The sequence below is a fragment of the Zeus faber genome, assembly GCF_960531495.2.
Source record: "Zeus faber genome assembly, chromosome: 11".
Classification (NCBI taxonomy): domain Eukaryota; kingdom Metazoa; phylum Chordata; class Actinopteri; order Zeiformes; family Zeidae; genus Zeus; species Zeus faber.
In genome coordinates this window covers 18,584,945-18,606,583 of record NC_137205.1, presented here as the reverse complement: position 1 = coordinate 18,606,583, position 21,639 = coordinate 18,584,945, and the positions used below count along the sequence as shown (strand labels likewise).

General features: G+C 46.7%; 4 protein-coding genes across 4 annotated transcripts; 2 read left to right on the top strand and 2 right to left on the bottom strand.

Annotated features, from left to right (window-relative positions):
* Positions 1-621: 621 nt before the first annotated feature.
* crb3a (crumbs homolog 3a) lies at positions 622-2,212 on the top strand (the record flags this gene model as incomplete). The annotated part of the gene is made up of 3 exons (XM_080010037.1): positions 622-734; positions 1,840-1,886; positions 2,003-2,212. The coding sequence occupies exons 1-3, from the start codon at positions 647-649 to the stop codon at positions 2,210-2,212; spliced, it is 345 nt and encodes a 114-aa protein (XP_079866163.1). The 5' UTR covers positions 622-646.
* Positions 2,213-3,527: 1,315 nt separating this feature from the next.
* On the bottom strand, positions 3,528-8,024 carry tubb4bl (tubulin, beta 4B class IVb-like). The gene is made up of 4 exons (XM_080009118.1): positions 7,880-8,024; positions 5,279-5,387; positions 5,060-5,170; positions 3,528-4,888 (listed from the first exon to the last, which is right to left on the bottom strand). The coding sequence occupies exons 1-4, from the start codon at positions 7,934-7,936 to the stop codon at positions 3,831-3,833; spliced, it is 1,335 nt and encodes a 444-aa protein (XP_079865244.1). The 5' UTR covers positions 7,937-8,024; the 3' UTR covers positions 3,528-3,830.
* A 6,870-nt stretch (positions 8,025-14,894) lies between these two features.
* On the top strand, positions 14,895-18,653 carry LOC307236647 (zinc-binding protein A33). The gene is made up of 6 exons (XM_080009123.1): positions 14,895-15,447; positions 15,760-15,855; positions 15,949-16,176; positions 16,253-16,275; positions 16,376-16,494; positions 17,207-18,653. Exons 1-6 carry the CDS (start codon positions 15,052-15,054, stop codon positions 17,743-17,745), a joined length of 1,401 nt encoding a protein of 466 aa, XP_079865249.1. The 5' UTR covers positions 14,895-15,051; the 3' UTR covers positions 17,746-18,653.
* Positions 18,654-18,752: 99 nt separating this feature from the next.
* Positions 18,753-20,820, bottom strand: LOC307236648 (G-protein coupled receptor 183-like). The gene has a single exon (XM_080009124.1). It carries the CDS (start codon positions 20,179-20,181, stop codon positions 19,093-19,095), a length of 1,089 nt encoding a protein of 362 aa, XP_079865250.1. The 5' UTR covers positions 20,182-20,820; the 3' UTR covers positions 18,753-19,092.
* Between the last annotated feature and the right edge of the window lie 819 nt (positions 20,821-21,639).

Below are 21,639 nucleotides of genomic sequence, written 5' to 3'. Positions count from 1 at the left end.
CAATAAAGATGTATTTCTCCTGATTTACAACCACGTCTGTTAATACATTGTTACTATTCTCAACTATAGAGTCAGAGGCATGATGATTCAACATCAGCCCGCATGGCTGACTCAGTTTTGGTCTGTTCTTAACTTCTTAACGTTCCCTATTAGACTAAATAAATGTATTCCAATGAATCTAAATGGAGGTGGAACTCAAGCATTGTTTGCATCTTTTTGGCGTAAAGCTATGCAGACAGAACATATTAATATTTCCTACAGTGTGCATACTATACTATCTCATGCATACCTATATACATATAAAGTGTACATACATATACATACATATATATTGACTATGGATATATTTTTTTGCTTATATTTTTGCCTATTTATTTTTGATATTGTCCCTATATAATATTTTTTTTTTTGTTTGGTTATTTTATTATTTTTTTCTTCCTGATTTGTTCCGCACAGCCTTCAGAGTTTGCCCTTTTACCATTTCACTGCACATAAAAAGCGTTAATCTCGACTATTTCTCATTCATTCCACAAGGCCTTTAAAGGAACACCATGAATGTCGGTCCGGATGAAACGGGCCCGAGCTGATGCCCTGTGGCCCCGGTGCCAGACGTCCCCTGCTCCGGCCCTCCTGGTCACGGGGAGAAATGGCACAAGTCCCGGACGCGTTGGCTCTGCCTGGCCTCTTTGTCGGGGGCGTCTTGCTGCTGGTGCTGGCTAGTAATCCTGTTTGGGGTGAGTCAGCCACCATACCTTCATCCTCCCACTCCCACACAAAGCGGGCCTTGCCTCTGACCACTCATACACACACACTGATATGCAGGTGAATACACACACACACACACACACACACACACATTTATACTGCTGTGAACCGGTTATCCCAAAAAAAAAGCAACCGTCCGTACTGAATGTGTCTGAACATGAAGTGGCTTGTTTGTATTTGAACACTTTGGATTTCAAAACAAAATATGAACGAGCACGTGTTGTGCTGTGCCTCTGTTTAAGAGACAATATAATATATTCTGTTTTTTTCCTTACGTTTATAGACCATTAAGTAACAGATACAACTTAATTAATATAAATTCCAAGACTTATTTTTTGCTATATCTTATAAATCATAGCGCTGACATTTAAATTTTTCTTTAAGGCAGAAACTCCCAGAGCTTTCTGTTATCACGTTGACTTTCGTCCTCGGAAAGTTTATTATTTGCTGTATAGTGAATGATTGACCCACTGAGAAAATTCTTCGTTGGTCCCTAAATTTCCAAACAACACACTCTTGAGTTATTGAATCTATGCCTATTGTATTTGATAACGCAATCTAGATCAGACCTTTCTCGATATTTCAAACAGGTTTTTTTTTAATATCCAAATTCATCTTTTCTATACATAGCGTTGCTGCAGTAGAGTCCACATTTGAAGCTCTCCGCTCCCTCGTCCCCTCCTCCGGTCTTCTGGTCAAGTAGTTACTGTGTATATACGCGGGGTCACTGAGTAATCACAAGGGCACTCATGGATTAAACGGCTGGGAAAATGTTGGACCCACTGGATTTAAACGCTTTAGAGTAATTGTGCTTCGGAGCCGTGGCTGCACCTCGACTCCACCACTGGTTTCTTTTGTCCTCTTTGGGTCGTTTCGGCAACCGTGTTGTTCTTCACTTTGGATTATTTTAAAGCCTTTCATTTTAAATGTCATGGCTAAAGTCAGGGGATATACCTATTTCCTATCCCACGATGGGAAATATCTTGTTCAACTGTTGTCGAACTGTAATTAAGATGAGAAAGGAGTTATGCTGTTGCAGGTCCCACTTTTAGACATGTTTTCCTGTCTTTGCAGGTACCAATTCCACAAATATGAAGGGGCCCTCGACCAACACCACTGCGGTGAGTCAAGATCTCAAATCTCATTCTGTCAAGGCAGAAAGTCCAGACGATGCCGACATCCACTCTCCGCTAATGGATCTCCATCTTGTCGTTTTTTTTAAAATATATATTCACAGGGCACCAACATCGCAGCCATCGTGGCCCCTACGGTCATACTGGGTCTCCTTGCCATAGCGCTGGCTGTTCTGACCTGGCTGCTCTGCGTGGTGAAGAAGAAGAGGCAGACGGAGGGGACATACCGGCCCAGCGCCGAGGAGCAGTCTGGGACGCGAAGCGTCGAAACACCCAACGCACTGAAGTTACCCAAGGAGGAAAGACTGATTTAGAACGACGTCAGTGCCCTTCTATGCAACTGGAAGTGCAGATTTGGCAGGAGAAATGATCTTGACACTTGAACTGCATGGTAACTTGACTGCTTTCTTGGTAGCGCTCCTCACATTCACTTCACCCACTCACACACACGAATCCACAAGATGCACGAGACGGTCAACCTGCTGATTGGGAGCAGTTCGGGGTTCAGTGTATTGCTCAAGGGCACTATGGAATGCTACCAGGAGGAGCCGGGGATCATACCAGCGATGCTCTGATTACCAGAGGACCCCGCTCTACTGTCTTCATTTCAAGCGACGCCAGAGCCGACGATGAAAAAGCACTGGACCCGGTTATCACACATAGGAATGTCACTTCAAGGCGATGCATTTCCGTGGGTTCCTCCTTTGAAACTCGCTCACTTAAAACTGACTTTAAAGGTCACTTCGAGGTTCACTCGTTTTGATCATTGTTTTACCTGTCTTGATTTAATACTTGGTACGTATGAAGGAAAACGCACAGTCCTCCGTCACTTCTCCCTGATCGCTCTGCTGCTTTGGCTCATGCACGCTAAGCTCAGATTCTCGCTGCCGCCGAGCTCCAAAGCAGGAGGTATTTAGTAGGTCAAAGTCTTGGGCTTGCAAATTTTCATGACAAGCAAATAATAGAACAGTGGTAATGATATGGAGATTTTTTTCTAAATTTTCTTAAGTAAAAAAAAAGAAAGGAAAATATATAGTGCAGTCTCAATAGGTAATTGTGTAATGACTATTCTAATGCATTCAGGCATTATACATTTATTAAATCGACAATGTTTATATGCATTCGAAATGGTGATCCAACAATTAGGTTTATATATTTTTGCCGTTGGAAAGGCCAAGGCCTTCTGTTCCTTTACCCCAGACTCATCTTTTTCCAGTCTTGATCAGTTTACTGCATTTCATCTCTACTGTATGTGTAGCATATTCATTTTTAACACAAAAGCTAATTCAACTATATCGTTGTAACCTTCAGTATAAGTTGATTTTAGTAAAACCAAGATTATGATTCAGATCAATGAACACAAATTGCACTGTTCCTGTATAAATGTTTCACAATTATTTAAGGTATGCCTTTGTCCAATAAATTCCTTTGAATATTTGTGTATTGGTGACTAGTTGAACTTTTAAGCACCCTCTAGATCAGATTTCTAAATTTAAATGGAATCCTAACGCTTATTTACTACAAGCCTTTCTGTATGACAGTAAAGAGGTGTATTTAAATATCTTCGAGGATTAAAGTATATCATACATTTAATCAATAAAAGCACAAAAGTAGACTTGAAATCTGTTACAAATTTTTTTTTTTTTTTTAATTGTTCTCTAAGGCTTCACAGTTACAATTGCTTGAACATTTTACTCGGCAATGATGGGATGGATGCAAGGATGTCGAAGATTCACTGCATTCACAACATACAAGAACACATTTGAACAACTATCGGTTACGATCAATCTCTAACACTAGAGCTGTAGCAGTTGAGGGTGAAGGTCTTTGAAAGCGTGGGATAAGCGTTACATTTATAAAGAAAGCGCCAGGAAGCCGGGTAATGGCAGAGGAGCCATGAAACAAGGGTTGGCGGTGCAAGTGGAGGAAGCTTTAGGCCGCCTCCTCTTCTCCCTCCTCCTCAAACTCTCCCTCCTCAGTGGTGGCATCCTGGTACTGCTGGTACTCAGACACCAGGTCATTCATGTTGCTCTCCGCCTCGGTGAACTCCATTTCATCCATGCCCTCTCCGGTGTACCAGTGGAGGAAGGCCTTGCGGCGGAACATGGCGGTGAACTGTTCTGAGATGCGCTTGAACAGCTCCTGGATGGCCGTGCTGTTCCCAATGAACGTGGCGGCCATTTTGAGGCCACGGGGCGGGATGTCACAGACGGCGGTCTTGACGTTGTTGGGGATCCACTCTACGAAGTAGCTGCTGTTCTTGTTCTGCACGTTCAACATCTGCTCGTCCACCTCCTTCATGGACATGCGGCCCCTGAACACTGCAGCCACCGTCAAGTAGCGGCCGTGACGGGGGTCGCAGGCGGCCATCATGTTTTTGGAGTCAAACATCTGCTGGGTGAGCTCAGGCACGGACAGAGCGCGGTATTGCTGGCTGCCCCTGCTGGTGAGTGGGGCAAAACCGGGCATGAAAAAGTGCAGACGGGGGAAGGGAACCATGTTGACGGCCAGCTTGCGGAGATCAGCGTTGAGCTGACCGGGGAAGCGGAGGCAGGTGGTCACCCCACTCATGGTGGCGGACACCAGGTGGTTAAGGTCTCCGTAGGTAGGGGTAGTGAGTTTAAGTGTGCGGAAGCAGATATCATAGAGAGCTTCGTTGTCAATGCAATAGGTCTCGTCAGTGTTCTCCACCAGCTGATGGACGGAGAGGGTGGCGTTGTAAGGCTCCACAACAGTGTCAGACACCTTGGGAGAGGGCACCACGCTGAAAGTGTTCATGATGCGGTCGGGGTACTCCTCGCGGATCTTGCTGATGAGCAGAGTGCCCATGCCGGAGCCAGTGCCACCACCCAGAGAGTGGGTAAGCTGGAAGCCCTGGAGGCAGTCGCAGCTCTCAGACTCCTTTCTCACCACATCCATGACAGAGTCCACCAGTTCAGCACCCTCAGTGTAGTGGCCCTTAGCCCAGTTGTTTCCTGCTCCACTCTGGCCTTTAAACAGAAGAAATTTGACAAGTTGACCAAAAGAGTATAGTGTTCGGGGCATAAAGAAATGCATATTCGGGGGGGTGGGAGGTATTTAGATACTATGAAAATGTCACCTATGTTTGACATCATCGAATATCAGCCCAAGCCTCATTCAGCAAAAACTGAATGACCTACCAAAGACAAAGTTGTCGGGTCTAAAGACCTGTCCGAATGGGCCAGACCTAACCGAGTCCATGGTGCCTGGCTCCAGATCCACCAGGATAGCCCGGGGCACGTACTTTCCACCTGAAATCATGAAAAAATGTTACCAATACGGTTAATTTTTTAAAATAAAGTGTCCACATGAAAAGAGTGTGGGCCTCTGGGCCGGCTGCTACCTCCCTACCATCTTACCTGAGGCCTCATTGTAGTAGACACTGATCCTCTCTAGCTGTAGATCACTGTCTCCATTGTAAGAACCAGTAGGATCGATTCCATGCTCGTCACTGATCACTTCCCAGAACTGAAAGAGAAGTAAGACGTTGATGCGAGTGGAAAACAGCAAGAGGGCGATCCATCGATTGGCCACAACATTAAAACCACCTGCCTAATATTGTGTAGGCCCCCCCCATGCAGCTAAAATAGCTCTGACCTAGGCCTGGTCCGATATTCGATAATATTGCGATATTTGATAATATTGCGATATTTGCCACCATATGCAATGTTTTCCACAGTATCTAAACATCGCCCCACGCCTACGCATAATTTCCTCACTGGCGCTTGCTTGGTGCCCGCCACTGTTGGTATGATTAACGGGAGGTCCCTTCCGCAGCACATTACGTGTATGTCCACCCGCAACATCCCAGCTGGAGTGGCATAAAGCGACCTGTTCTCTCTGATCTGGCATAAAGGTTTACCGTTTCTCCAGAAAACAGAGTTTTTACTGTGATCATTTATTGTAATTGAATAAAACCAACTATATGACAATAGAACAATTCTCAATTACATCACACTGCCTCCACCAGCTTGCCTTCGTCCAATAGTGCATCCTGGTGCCATCTCTTCCCCAGGTAAACGATGCACACGCACCCCGCCATCCACATGATGTATGGATGTAGCTCTTCTCTGGGATCGAACCAGACTGGCTAGACTTCACTCCCCACGCGCATCAATGAGCCTTGGGCACCCTGTCGCCGGTTGTCCTCCCTTGAACCACTTTTGGTAGATACTAACCACTGCATACCCGGAACACCCGACAAGATCTGCCGTTTTGGAGATGCTCTGACCCAGTTGTAGACCTACCAACCTTGGGAAAATATCCCATTCCTATTTCTGATTTTTTATTTTTATTTTATTCAAGTCTGACCTGCAGATTCCGATTTTTTTCGATCTGCTGCACATCGTTGACAAATACATCCCGTGATCTGATCACGCTCACGTGATCGACGACATGTAATTATATTCACATGGTACTTCGCAAATGAATTGCAATCATCCAAAATAAATAAATAAATGGCCGTCTCTTCTCACTTTGGTTCGCTCGGCGGGCGTACAACCCAGTAAATGGAAACCAACGCCTCGTTTTACGGAGTGACTCGTCAAAAAAAAAGAAAAAAAAAAAAAAGAGTCACTTTTCACCGCGACAGCGGTAGAGACGCAGTCCTCACAATGTTCGAATATTGTCGGGCGATAAATAAATAATTTATCCAATCTTCGTTCTTTACCTTGAAGTAGCTCTAAACGCCAACATTTTCTCTCTTTCACTCTTTTTTTTTTGCGTCAACTACGCAACATCACGTTGGCGTCGGGTTTTGAATATTGGAGCATTTCTACGAGTTCAGCACATGAGCGCAGTACAGGGCGTCAACGTGACCGGCACAGAACCTGAAAATACAGTAGATCTGACGCTTACCGGCCGGTGAAAACCGACCAATTGCGATCGTGGCCGATCGATCGGTTCATCTCACATTTTATATTTGAACATTAGTCACATTTTTGTGCTTTATTGCAAGCCTTCTACTTCACCCCGGATTGGATTATAAAGCAGCGCTCAGCGCTGCTGCGTAACAGCGGATGTTGAGCGGGAGGGAGGGATTACAGAGCCACGCGTCGTCGCATCTGGTCCCACCCGAGGGATGCAGATTAAATACCCAATAAATGTGCGCAGTTGTTCGCTACTGGTCGCCGTCGTCACATGGCAATGATATAAATGTTCCGCGTAGCTCCGGATGCCATCTCGTACCTGCGTATTTCGACCCGGAATTGCCGAGTTGGGCCCACGGAACGCGCGCAGGTCGGGCAGGTGTGCGCAGTCGAGAGAAATATGCCCTGCGCCCGTGGCACAACGCGGGCTCCGATAAAACCATTCAGTTAGTTGCCGTCCGTACAGGCCGCGCGGCCGGTGTGGGCCCCAAACAGCGGATTAACACGGATTGAATAGGAAGCGCGCACTCCAAGCGGCCAAACTCCACTTTCCACGCCGGCGACGGCCCTCCCTTGCGGGTTGTCCGGCGCGGATCGCGGATAGTGTTTAATTTTTAATTTTTTTTTTAAAATTTGGGGGGGGCACACCTTTACGGCACCTTTACGACACCGCGCCCCGCGCCAACGGCTCGACGCGGGTTCGCGGTTAAAACGACCGGAACGGGCCTCCTCGTTGGCGTAGAGGACTCACCACGCCCCGATCCAATCCACGGTTAAGCTAGCCCGCGCTGCGTGGGGGCGGGTGGGAGAGGCCCGCGCGGACAATGAACCGAACACAGGGGCGCTTATCCGCGCAATGCCGGTCGATTTGAGAGGAAAAGCAGAAGAGCGGGGCGTCAAAAACACGCGGCGTTCTATTTCATTTCCTCATTCAAATAAATGTATTTCGCAATGTATTCCACACAACAACATCAGACACACACACACAAAAAAAAAAAAAGGCTCCCGGCGAAGGGCCGTGGATTACACGGGGGCACGCCCGCATGGAGTCGTCAGGAACGACGTGATTTTTTTCAGCCGCACGCGTCGTACCTTAGCTCCGATCTGGTTTCCGCACTGGCCGGCTTGCAGGTGCACAATTTCACGCATTTTCTGGATGGACGGGGCGACGGCGCTTCACTCGTAGATCAGTGCGATGGCGACTCAATGGACTCCGCTCCTGCCTTTTACTGGGTCCGTCAGGCGCCGCCTCTCTCGTTGGCGAAAAAAAAAATGACGTGATCTCCGCGGCAAGAACACGTGGGAGGAGAGGGGGAGGAGAGAGGGGCGGAACCCGGAGTCGTGGAGGTGGCCGGTAGGATGCCGCAGGAATGGGTTCTTGCGGATTGCACGGAAAAATGCACTACTCCTTACGCCCTCTCTCTCTCTCTCTCTCTCTCTCTCTTTGTCTCTGTCTCTGTCTCTCTCTCTCTGTGTCTCCCCCTTCCCCTCTCTCCCTCTGTCTCTCTCCCCCCCTCTGTGTTTCTCTCTCTTTGTCTCTCTATCTCTCTCTATCCCTCTCCGTCTCTTTCTCTGTCGTAGTGTCTCTCCGTCTCTTTCGCTTTCTCTCTCGCCCTTCCTTTTACACACATACATGAAAGACATTTGGGGAGCTATATTTATATATTTTTTGTATGCAGCTTATTCACAGGCCTGTGTGTAGAGATTCTAAATTAGGGTGGAAGCAGGAACTCCACATCTTCTTCTTTCGTATATCATCAGATGGCCAACTCAGTGTCATATAGCCACGCCCTCGTCTCCAGTCCTAGGTCAAAAAGGCCAGCTTCTGAGGGTGGGCTGTATAGGGGGCAGCTGGTGATTATGTGCTCGGCAGTCTGTTCAGGTTCGCCACACTCGCATGACGCACTGTCGGAGAGGCCCCACTTCTTTAGAGAGGACTTGAAGCGCCCGACGCCAGTACGCAGGCGGTTCAGCGAGGTCCATAGGTGGCGTGGCATGTCTTCTCCTTTGACACCTCCTCCTGGGTCCCGGATGTATCGTTGGATGCGGGAGGGCGTAGCTGACTCCCACGATTGTCTCCAGGATGCTGCCAGCCAGGCGTCCTTGGACAAGTCGTCAGGGATCGACTGTAGCATCTCTTGTGCTGCCTTGTTGTAGGGATGGCGAGACTTGAGCCTGCATGGTGGTGCCGGTGTTGTTGTGGCTTTGTGTAGGATGTGCCAGTCGTTCTTCTGGGCTTTCCTTGCCAGGGCGAGGGTAGCTGCTTCCCGTCGGAGACTGGGTGGGGCGATACCAGCTAGGACTGGCAGGTAGGACAGAGGGGTGGGTTTCAGACAACCAGTTACTATCCGGAGGGCGCTGTTGATGACAGTATCCACCTTGTTCGCATGTGGACTTCTGCTCCAGGCAGGGGCACAGTATTCCGCTATGGGTAGGACCAGGGCTTGCGTGGATATGCGTAGGGTCTGGGGGGAAGCTCCCCAAGTCGAGCCTGCAAGGCGGCAGATGAGCGAGACCCTTGCGGTTGTCTTGGCCTTCACTTCATCCAGGTGCTGCTTGTAGGACAGCGTCCGGTCCAAGCATACGCCGAGGTACTTGGGGGCTTGCTGGAACTCCAGGCGGATGTTGCCAACATGCACGTCCAGTTCCCTTCTTGCCTCCCGGTTGTAGAGGTGGTAAGCTGCAGACACTGTTTTGCCCATGCTGAGCTGAAGGTGCCACTTCTGGAGGTAGTCTGCCAGGATGCCCATGTCTCGGTTGAGGCCTTCTTCCATAGTGTTCCATGTTGGGCATCGAAGCATGATGGCCAGGTCGTCCGCATAGCCGTACTTCTTGGATGTTGTGTCTGGCAGGTCGTGAATATAGATGTTAAATAACATTGGTGAGAGGACAGAGCCTTGCGGGAAACCGTTCTTCAGCCTTCTGAGCCTGCTGGTCTGGCCATCGCTGGTTTGTAGGATGAAGCTATGGTTAGATAGCATCTCCATAATAAATCTCACCATGCGCCGGTCCGGGATTGTTCTCAACAGTTTCAGGTGTAGTCCACGGTGCCACACGGTGTCATAAGCGGCTGTCAGGTCTAGGAATACTACTCCAGCTTTCTCATTATCTTGGAAGCTGTCCTCGATGTCCTGGGTGAGTAGCGTTACCTGGTCCACCGTTGACCTGCCTCTGCGGGTACTCCACATGTAAAGCCATTAATGATGATGATGATGATAATGACAATTATTATTGTTATAATAAAAATAGCTGCAGGCAGCAAGAGGGTCCAGCCCTCCGTTAAAGTTCAATGGGCGGGTGTGCTTTGGCTGGTGTGTTTTGTGATGCAGAAGTTAATTTGTTCCGGCCATCATTCTATGACCGGACGGTGCTTGTGGCTGCGGGTGGGTTTCCTAGGCCGCAACTAACAGCGGTTGTCATTCTGAAGTAATATTGTGTGAAGTGAAGTCAATATTGTGAGTATGATTATTTATCAGGATTATTAATCCGTTTTGGGGAACATGAATTATTTTATGGCCCTTCAATAGAAAACTGCATTTACAATAATAATCTATTTTATAAACCTATAAATAAATGAACTAAGGAAAGGGGTTTAACTGACTTCAATTAGAGGATATATAATGAAATTAATTGTATGTAGTGGGCTACACATTTTTGTTTAATTGTAACAAATCTTTTAGGCATCTGGAAGAGAACCCAAAAATAATGAAAATATTTCAAAACACATTCACAATAAATACATGTTCCTTATATTATGTAATTGCTTATGGATATTGTTACCAGTATCTACAATTCAGGAAGTTTGTATATATTGATGTCTCAGGAATGTCTATGAATTCTGACAGTGATGTTATTGGGTTTTTATTCTGTAGAATTTACTCTAGTGTGTGTAAGTTGTCCTCAGAAGCATATCAGTCCAATCGCGGCTATGTCTGTGTTTCGCTGTGACCTCTAATGATGTGTCGGCTGCGAGCTGACTCCTATAAGTGAACGACGGGAGCTGGCTCCGTTTAAGGGCCAATTTATTTTCCTTTCTTTGTTTTTTGTAAATTAATACAAGGCCAGAGGGAGTTGCACTTCGTCTTTGTGGAATGAGAGAAATCATATGATAGGGTTCCGAGAGAGGAAGTGTGGTATTGCATGAGGACGTCGGGGGTGGCAGAGAAGTACGTAAGAGTGGTACAGGATATGTATGAGGGCAGTCAGACAGTAGTAAGGTGTGCAGTAGGCGTGACGGAGGCATTCAAAGTGGAGGTGGGATTGCATCAAGAATCAGCTCTGAGCCCTTTCTTGTTTGCAGTGGTGATGGACAGGTTAACACATGAAATCAGGCAGGAGCCTCCGTGGACGATGATGTTCGCGGATGACATTGTGATCTGTAGCGAGAGTAGGGAGCAGGTTGAGGAGAGCCTGGAGAAGTGGAGGCATGCATTAGAGAGAAGAGGAATGAGAGTCAGCAGGTGTAAGACGGAATACATGTGCCTGAAATGGAGGGAGGGCAGCGAAAAGCTGAGAATGCAAGTAGTGGAGGTAAAGAAGGCGGATGAGTTCAAGTACTTAGGGTCGACCATCCAAAACAGTGGAGAGTGCGGGAGAGAGGTGAAGATTAGAGTACAGGCAGGGTGGAGTGGGTGAAGAAGAGTGTCCGATGTGATCTGTGACTGAAGGGTCCCAGCAAGAGTGAAGGGGAAGGTCTAGAGGACGGTAGTGAGACCAGCTATGTTGTACTGTTTAGAGGCTGTGGCACTGACAAAAAGGCAGGTGGCTGAACTGGAGGTGGCAGAGTTGAGGATGTTGAGATTTTCATTGGGAGTGACAAGGATGGACAGGATTAAGAATGAGAACATTAGAGGGACAGCTCAGGTTGGACAGTTTGGTGGAAAAGAGGCCAGATTGAGATGGTTTGGACACGTGTGTAGGAGAGATGAGAGTTAGATTGGGAGACGGATGCTGCGGATGGAGCTGCCAGGCAAGAGGGAAAGAGGGAGGCCGAAGAGAAGGTTTATGGATGTGGTGAGGGAGGACGTGCAGGCGGTTGGTGTAAGGGAGGAAGATGCGCAGAACAGAAGGTGTTGGAGGCGGATGATCCGCTGTGGCAACCCCTAACGGGAGCAGCCAAAATTAAAAGAAGAAGAAGTTAATACTTAAGACAGAAAAATAAGATGATCTTATAACGTATTGTTAGCGTATCACCCCTCCACCTGCTTAGAGTGCAAATGCATGACGAATAACAAATAACATTTTTGAACAGAGCAGAAATATTTTTTGCTTCCTCTTATAACATACAAATTAAATTCAAACATATGTGTCTGTATAGAGTGTAATAATTTATTAACCATACTATTTCATTAGTAGTGTGTTATTTTGGTCATACAACCAGGATAGTTATTCTTAAACCATCAATTTGATGAAGAATATAAAAATGTTGTTTTACCTTATTTAAGGTTTTTATACCAAACACAATGTAAATTGATAGTATTCTGGAAGTAATAAGGTTTAGTATAATTACATTGAATCATTTCGATGACATATGTGCATACATACCAAACATAGTTCAACTTCATCCACTATACTGAACTGATCTGGGTGAAACGCGAACGACGCCATCTTGGAACTGCCCCGAATAAGCATCTTATTCAGATTGTCTGTGGGTTCGTTGGATCCACGACATCCATGAAAGTCTGACGTCAGTCCCATCTGCACGTGCCGCTACATTGGTCGGGGCCCAGTTGTTGACCTCTCACTAGACTACAAATGCTATCATGTGACCTGTGCGAGCCATCATTTGCGCATGTGCGTGTGTTGCGTCATTACGTCAGCCGATGCTGCGTTCAAAGAGAACTCAGAAAATTGTAACTTGTTTTTTGTAGTAACGCTGATGTAAAGAAACAGAAACAAACTGATGCTTCGTTCCATGGCAACTCGAAAAATTGTAATTAGTGTCGATACTGGTGTCGATTCAGACCCGTCGCTCATGAGCTCCAAGCGAACTCCATGTGTGAGGACACAAACACGCAATATGTTTTGGGCTGTTTCGGACTCCTCCAGTTTGTGTGTCACGACTGGCTTGAATGCCGCAAAATACGGAGGGTTAGATCTGAACAGAATGCGTTTATTTACAAAATGGACAAAAGAGATAAAATATCAAACAAAAAGCCCCGCCGACATCAAGCAGGTAAGGCGATACTAACGCACACACACACACACAGACACACACACACACACACACACACACTCACACACGCATTCACGAATTTCATATTTTTTTCCACAAATTCCTGCTTCGTGTGGGGATTGATATGGATAAACTTCAACCACGGGATGTCTGTGACGTCCCGGTTCAACAGTGTCCGTAGCGCCAGGGGTTGTCGTGTTCCAGACACTTTTGTGGGCTGGACCCCTAATAATGATAGAAAATAATAATAATAAAATAATAATAATAATGATAACGTTGATAAACTTATTTTTACAGCACCTTTTCTACATGACATGCAACCTAAAGTGCTTTACATTAAAAGACGGCCAACACATAGTAACAATAAAAGCGATGCAAACAAGCACAGCAAACAAGCAAACTGTATTTACAAAGTACAACAATAAAATAATTAAATACATAAAAAAACAGGATAAGAATAAGCTGATAAAATATACAAAATTGCATTAAAATCAAAAATCAAACAAGCAATATGCATTTAGTTAAAATGCTGTCAACGGCATTAGACTCATTCCTCAGCGAATGATTTATCTTGAATTATTGGTCTTGAATTCACTTAATTCCAAATAATTCAGAAATAATTGTCACTGGTGGACCTACCCTTAACCCCCTGCAGACGTCACAGTCACCAATGTGGTGGTGCTTGTAAAATGTATGTGCAGATTATACAGATAGAGAGATATAGATATTTTATTTTTCTCCATTTAATGCAATCAGGGCTTATTGAGGCTTAAATAGTGGAATCCAAGTATATGCTGTGTTATTTATAAGAAGAGGTTTGGAGATGGGACCCGATACTGGTGGAGATGGGAGCTGATACTAGTAGAGATGGAAGCTGATATTGGTTGATATGGGACTCAATACTGATGGAGATGGGAGCTGATACTGGTGGACATGGGACTCGATAGTGGTGGAGATGGGAGCTGATACTGGTGGAGATGGAACTCGATAGTGGTGGAGATGGGAGCTGATACTGGTGGAGATGGGACCTGATATTGGTGCACATGGGACTCGATAGTGGTGGAGATGGGAGCTGATACTGGTGGAGATGGGAGCTAATACTGGTGGACATGGGACTCGATGGAGGTGGAGATGGGAGCTGATACTTGTGGAGATGGGACTCCATAGTGTGGAGATGGGAGCTGATACTGGTGGAGATGGGACCTGATATTGGTGAAGATGGGTCTCGATACTGGTGGAGATGGGACTTGATACTGGTGGAGATGAGAGCTGATACTGGTGGACATGGGACTTGATACTGGTGTAGCTAGGTGGAAGCTGGGAAAGCAAGAAACAACAGTACAAATGCTTTTAGGCAGCAACAGGATTAGATCTCTGAGGGTGTGGTGGACCCTGATTGGTTGAATTAAGTAACTGCAGGTGATTAAAATCTCAAATAGTTTGTGGCAATGATGAGAAGAAGTCTGTTTGAGTCACTTAAGCTCCATTACAACAAGCCCTTCAAGCCCGACCGCATGCGTCTGCTTCCTGCTGAAGTGCCTCCCTTTTGCTGCAGACACTGTGTCACATGGCGGGGGAGTTGTTTGATAGAAAGGGAAGTTTCTATTGTGATCTACACTCAAAGTCTTGGTCAACGCACATATAAATTGTCCCATGTCGACTTTGAGTTGCTATAACAACTTGGTGTATCTCGACTGGTCTGACAATTTGGCCTCTGGCCACGAGCCTGCACTGAGAATGTCTCACATTCATGTCCTGTACGATAACATTCCAACCGTGCAGCTAGTTTTCAGACAGTTCCAAGCAACTCCGCCGCCGCCCAATCAGGCTTCACTTCCTGTTTCTCGGGGCTGCTATAATAGAGCGTTGTTTCCGCTTGCTTCCCACTGAGCTATGAGCTGTTTTGGAGCCGCCCTCGCACACAGACCGTTGTGTCTGCACTGGAGGAAGGCCCTTCAGGAAACAAGCTTATTAACATGAGATAAGTCACTCTCCCCTTCCCGACGCGGTGGAGAGCATCGATCACATCTCGGGGAACTTGCTCCCAAACTGTGGAATCCATTCATTGCGCATCGCAGCTCCCGGGCTAATGTCTATCCCGGAGGACGACCTCTTGTGCCCCGTGTGCTGTGACATCTTCAGGGACCCCGTGCTGCTGTCGTGCAGCCACAGCTTCTGCCGGGGCTGCATCAGGCGCTACTGGGACACCGCGGGCTCGCGCGAGTGCCCCGTGTGCCGGAAGAAAGCCTCGAAATGCAACCCGCCTTCCAATCTTGCTCTGAGGAACCTCTGCGAGGCCGTCCAGGAGGTGAAGAGGCTGAGTGTGGCGCCGGAGGAGGACGTGCTCAAATGCAGCCTCCACGGGGAGAGGTTCAAACTCTTCTGTCTGGTGGACAAGCAGCCCATCTGCGTGGTGTGTCAGTCCTCCAAAACGCACAAGAATCATGACTTCTTACCGATAGAGGAGGCCGCACAGGATTGCAAGGTGAGCGGTATTGTTGCTTGTCGTTGTTATTATTATTATTACATTTTTGGTCTTTATCAAACTCTCTTTGGGACGAGTAGTGTCATTTTCTAAGACTTTCTAAATAACAATAACGATGGCCCTGCCTTGCTCCATGTTGTTTCGGCGACAGTAAAACGGTAGAGGATCTGCCCTCAGCGCAGAATGCTGCTCATCAGGTTTACTGCGTCCATTATTGCCTTCCTTATCCTGATTAGTGCTTTTTGGCTGTCAATCTCGACATTGAGTACCTATTTGGGAACCAACAGGTAATCCATTTATCTGCGCTTTCAGGATGTGCTTAGTTCGACACACAAGAACCTACAAGACAAACTGAACAAACTCAAAATAATTCAGCACACCTCCAAGGACATGCTTAAACACATTAAGGTAACGTCCACGCCTTGATATCTTGCGCTGGCTGCAAGTGAACAACGATTGAAGCGCACCGTCGCTATTTCGCGCTCACCCCCCTTTTTTCAGAGCCAGGCCCTGGAAACCGGCAGGATGATCAAGGTGCAGTTCGAGCAGCTCCACCAGGTCCTCCACAAGGAGGAATCGCACAGGCTGGCGGCACTCAAGGCCGAGGAGGAGGAGAAGATGGGCGCACTGAGGGACAAGATCGTCGACGTTTCGGCCGAGATGCTGTCCCTCCGAGAAAACATCAGCGTCCTGGAGGAGATAAAAGGAGACGACATGGAGCTGTTGCAGGTTGGTCCCCTTCACGCGCCGCACCCACCGCTATTAGCATGGACCCCGCGAGCTCACGCAGTGTGTTTGTTTTCAGAACTTCAAAGCCATCGAGAAAAGGTATGTACTTTTCTTTTTTTATACACTTATTTCTACACTTTTTGCCGTCATGCGGAATAACCAGGGCAATCTTTGTCGGTGTAATTGCTGGCTCTCGCAGGTATCACGGCGGAGAACTTGACGTCGAAAACATGTCTGGAGCGCTGATCGACGTGAGCAAGCACCTGAACAATCTCAAGTACAGAAGCTGGGAGAAAATGCACAACCATTTTGAGTACAGTGAGTACATACAGGGCAACGTCCGGTGTTGTTAAAAGGCTGTGACAATACGGGTTTCCACTGCTCAGAAGCACAACGAAACTGAAATGCTTGAATGGGGATTTGAAACTGCTGTTGGTAGATACCAGACTCTCCATTAGTCTCTGGTTATTGGACAAGTTATTTTGCTTGTAACCAAAAGTTGGCTGGATTTCTCCAAGAATTGGAAGTCTTACAAACGTTTAAGTTATACTAAGATCATAAAAGGGGTTATAATATCATTTTAAGAATTATAATAATTATTGTTATTATATCAAAAATGTAACTAATTGAATAATGATCACTTTTTCAAATATACCCTTTCATCCCTTTATAAAATAATTTGGATGTTGTGGTGTCTTTAAATCAGTACTATCAACTGGTGGTTCGCAGGCCAAAAGCTTAGCAGTCTTAGTCCCGAGCAGTGAACTATAATTACATTAGTTACTACTATTAAAGAACCAACAACCATGTGACTATGCAAAAGCAGCATTATCCAGAACTGTATTGGTTAATTTTATGAAGATGAAGCTCATTTGAAGACTGAAAGAGTGTTTTTCCCACTGTCTTTCCCATTGTTTTACAAGCGTATGCAGAATGCAGTTGAATAGCTCTGCTCTTAAAGGGCCAGGGCGGCCACTGCAGTTGTGAAATGGCCTCAACTCTATTTATAGTTCGTCTCTTTTCTTTTTAGCTCCAGTGACACTGGACCCAAACACAGCACACCCCTGCCTCATCCTGTCCGAGGACCTCACTTCCCTGCACTATTCCAGCCAGCCCCACTTCTGCCCCGACAACCCGGAGCGCTTCCATGTCAGCGCCGAGGTGGTGGGCATGAGCGCCCTGGGCTCAGGAAGCCACCGCTGGGTCGTGGAAACAGGAAGTAACCAGGACTGGCTCCTGGGAGTCACCTCCGCCACGGCGTCGAGGAGCACCGAGGTCTCCGCCCGGCCCGAGAACGGCTTCTGGACCCTGTGTTTCCGGGACGGAGAGTTCAGGGCCATGACCTCCCCGCCCACGGCCCTGACTTTGACCAAGGCGCCTCGCCAAGTCAGGGTGCAGCTGGATTACGACAGGGGGACGCTGTGTTTCTATGACTCTGCCGATGACTTACTCATTTATACGTTCACACACACCTTCACAGACATGCTACTTCCATATTTCTACACACAGTGCAAACAGCCACTGAGGATTCTCCCAGAGAACGTGTTTGTGACCATGTTGCGTGAATGAGTGGTTAGGTTCTACCTGAGAACGTCATAGGAATCCTGCCTTGGTAAATGAAATATAAAAATCATTCAATAAGACATATTAATTTGGCCTTAGAGATGATGAAGGATTGATGATCACCATTACTGTTGCGTTGAAGATGGTTTGAGGATCATATCAATTTGATGTATTGTACATTAAGTTGGACCACTTCATATCTTTTGCATTGCACCTTATCGCTATCATCCATAAGCTGCTTGTTACAACGCAGATGATTCTACAATTTTAAACTCGGTCAAATCCATTTTTTGTATCAAATTCTACCTCTTGGCCATATTATATATAATACATTTCATACACTAGTGCTTTACATAAGATACATACGATATAAAGGTTATTTATGGAAATTAATAAATCAAAGTTTTGAATCAACAAGTTGCAACAAGACATTGAGGGGCTACAATACTTCCTATGCAAATTATTCTACAATTTACATTCTCCAATACTATTATTATTACTCCAAGCAATTCTCAAATAACTCTCCAAAATAACGCAGCAAATGAATAGATTTATTTGCTGGACTTGGCCTGTCGCATGTACTGTAACGTTGACACATCATTTACTAAGTAATAAGAGCAGGACGTGTCTACCGTGGTCTATCGTTTAACTTAAATCGAAATTTCTGTGGTATAACTCCTTCCACCTGGGCCGTCGCTAGATTTCCAACTATATCCGAACAGAAGATCTGTGTTATTGTCCTGGAAATGTAAGTGTTTCCATGTTCCCTTCCCACCCCCAATGAAGGAATGACGCAATTACACTACTGGGCGAAACATATGATTGAGCACACGAGGGCGCTCCAGTCTTAAATAATCCAAAAAATGACAACAAACGTCCCTACACAACCAGTCGTAATCAGGTGTTGTGCTTCTTTACATACAGTACCTGGAACCTACATCAACATTTTAGGATGCAGAGTAAACTTTAAAAATGTTTCATGAAGTTGAACCCGTTGACAGATGCTCCATGGAAACATTAAAAAAAAAAAAGTTTATTTTATTTTCATGTTCTCCGTCAGAAATTGAACAGTGATAGACTGGTACTACACAGCAATGTCTACAGTGTGCAAAAGCTATTGATCGGTGAGAAATCACTGATCTAAGATGTTTCAGAAACGTTTACCATTTCTCCAAACTTTCATTTCATCTCATTCAATTTCTCATTCAATTTCAATTTCATTTTTTTATTACACTAATCTCTGTCGCAATGTAGCTGAATGTTATTCTCCCTTGTAAGTCGCTTTGGATAAAAGCGTCTGCTAAATGACTAAATGTAAATGTAAATGTAAATGTACTCAATATCCCGTAGAATTTAGGCTGAGACGCTCAGGGTGAGTGTGGCTGTGTTGTTCTCCTTGTTCCAACATGCGGAGCTCCTCTGGGCGCAGCTCTCGGGGAGGAAGGGAAAGCTCCTCAGATTTGAGAGGAAGATGAGCGGCTGGATGCTGCTGCTGACGTTGATGAAGGCAAAGCCGGCGGGCTGCACGTAGCAGCGGAACACGTCCGGGGCGTAGTGGTCCTCGAAGGGGAACAGGGCCACGGACGGCAGGTAGTTGAACACGGTGATGGCCAGGATGAAGAGCACCGTCGTGAAGGCCTTCCTCTTCATGGGGTGCATCTTGTCTTTGCCCGCGCCGCGAGACCGCCTCAAGGCGACCAGGATGCCCACGTTGGAGGCGAGCACCCAGGCGAAGACGGCCAGGATCTCCCCGGTGAAGACCTTCTCGAAGTTGGGGAGGCCCCCCACGGTCTTGGCCGACGCGTAGGTGAAGGTGAGGAGGAACACCAGGACGGAGAGGCTTATCCTGTATTTGCTGTCTTTCAGGTGGCCGAACGCCACGGGGAAGAGCACGGCGATGAAGCGGTCCAGGCAGATGCAGGAGAGGAACAGGGGTCCGCTGGTGTCCTTGACCCCGTAGGAGAACTTCACGGCCGACCACACCTCCTTGCTCTGCCAGTGGTAGAGGTTGAGGAAGATGAGGGGCACCATGGCGCCAAAGTACGCGTCCATCATGGCCAGGCAGCCCAGGAATATGTCCGATGTGGAGGGCGCTTTGCGATTGCGGATGAGGATGGCGATGACGAGGATGTTGGCCGGGATGCCCATGATCACGTTGATGCACTGCACGGTCAGATCGAAGAGGATGCCCTCCACCATCCCCTCGCAGCCATCGAACACGCTGAAGGCGTTGTCGGTGGCGTTGGACACGAGGGTGGTGTTGAGAGGGGGTGAAGGCGAGGGCGACGTTGAGAAGTTGAGCGCGGGGAACACATTTTCTGCCATCGTTCTAAAGCAGCGGAGGGCCACCTGCAAATTCTCCAGGACACTGATGGGGGTGGGAGGACAGAAAAGACAAGGGAGAAGATTTAATTCATCATCGTCCTGATGGCTCCCACTCATTCACGCGTTCCCTCACTTGCTCCTCCTCTTCCACCTCGACCGATTCAATCAATCAACCAGGGCGCTTGTTTGCTCGCTCGCCCGCCCACGCGTTCGGAAAGGCTGTCTCGTTTATGCAAATCGACGTGCTTCTTCCGTATCGCGTGTTATTTGCGTTGCCTGGATAGAGTGGTTGACAGGACGAGTGACACTAAAAAGAACAAACCAAAGCTGTATCTGTGAGTTTTGATGAACAACCCAAAATAAATGAATGAATCCATGAATACATGAGTCACTTGAGGAACAGATATTTATCACGTCCAAAGGCGTTTCCCCTTGCCGAGACACAGCCTGTGGCATGACACACATTACACTTGTGATTAGCGTCCTGCTTTCTAATCTGATGCGATCTACGGCCTCGGTGGAATTAAGCCGAAAGTCGTCATGTGTCAGTTACAAGACTGAAAAACATGTTACAAATACTGTCGGGGCGTCCCCGCAGGCTATTATTCTGTTATTGAGTGTGCGGAAGCTCCCGGGGGAGCAGTGACCCTCGACACACTGGGAGATCAACCTCACTTCGGGGATTTATGTCAAAGGCTCCGCCTCTCTTCTTTGGCTGGATAAAAGGGCAGCGAGCCCAGAACTAAAATAGCAAAATATACATCATTTATGCAGACAATGGAAACGTGTATTTTCTTTTTAATGGCTCGGGGCTTTTCTCAGATGTTTGCTTTTTGACATTTTGCTCTACCTACAGCTTACTCAGCGCGAGGAAAAAAGGACCATTAAAGAGAAACAGCAAGTCTAAAAAGCTCGGCCGACGGGCAAAGATAGAGCTGACACTCAGAGTTTAAAAAGAAGGGCTTTTAACGAAGATCTCTCAAGAGGATCCTTTTCTTGATTCCTGCTCGGATTTTCATACACCTATTCTGAAAAATGTCCGCCTTTTTGACACATGATGAGCTCATTTCTAATCAATGGACTTTTCTATATCATTAGAGGCTCAGTAAAGGCTCTAATCACCAGAACCCGCAGCCGTGAAAGGGCCTTCTCTATTTCAAAGTCAACCCGTGTTCGCTGCCTAACTCCTCTTACCCGCCCCGCAGGACAGGCGCGTGGTGCACGTCGAAGCGCGGCGGACGGGGGACACGAGGGAAGCTGTTCACCAGCGATGTTCGTCCCTGGAGAAGAACGACCTAATCAGTCGTCTCGTTCTTGAGCTGTTCTCATCTGCTGAAGGAAAAAACAAAACAAACAGAGCGATCCTTCAACATATGGAGGCACACTCGGCTTAATGGTTCGATAACATGATGCCTCATATTGGTCTGCTGTTTGTTTACTGTGTTGTGCAATAAAAAAAATAAAGATGTTGAAATACCTCGTGATGTCTTGATACCGAAGTGAACGTCAAAAAGTGTTAGAGGTTGGATTTAGATTGTGAGAATAATTGTGAGAATCTCCACTTTTAAATAAAAA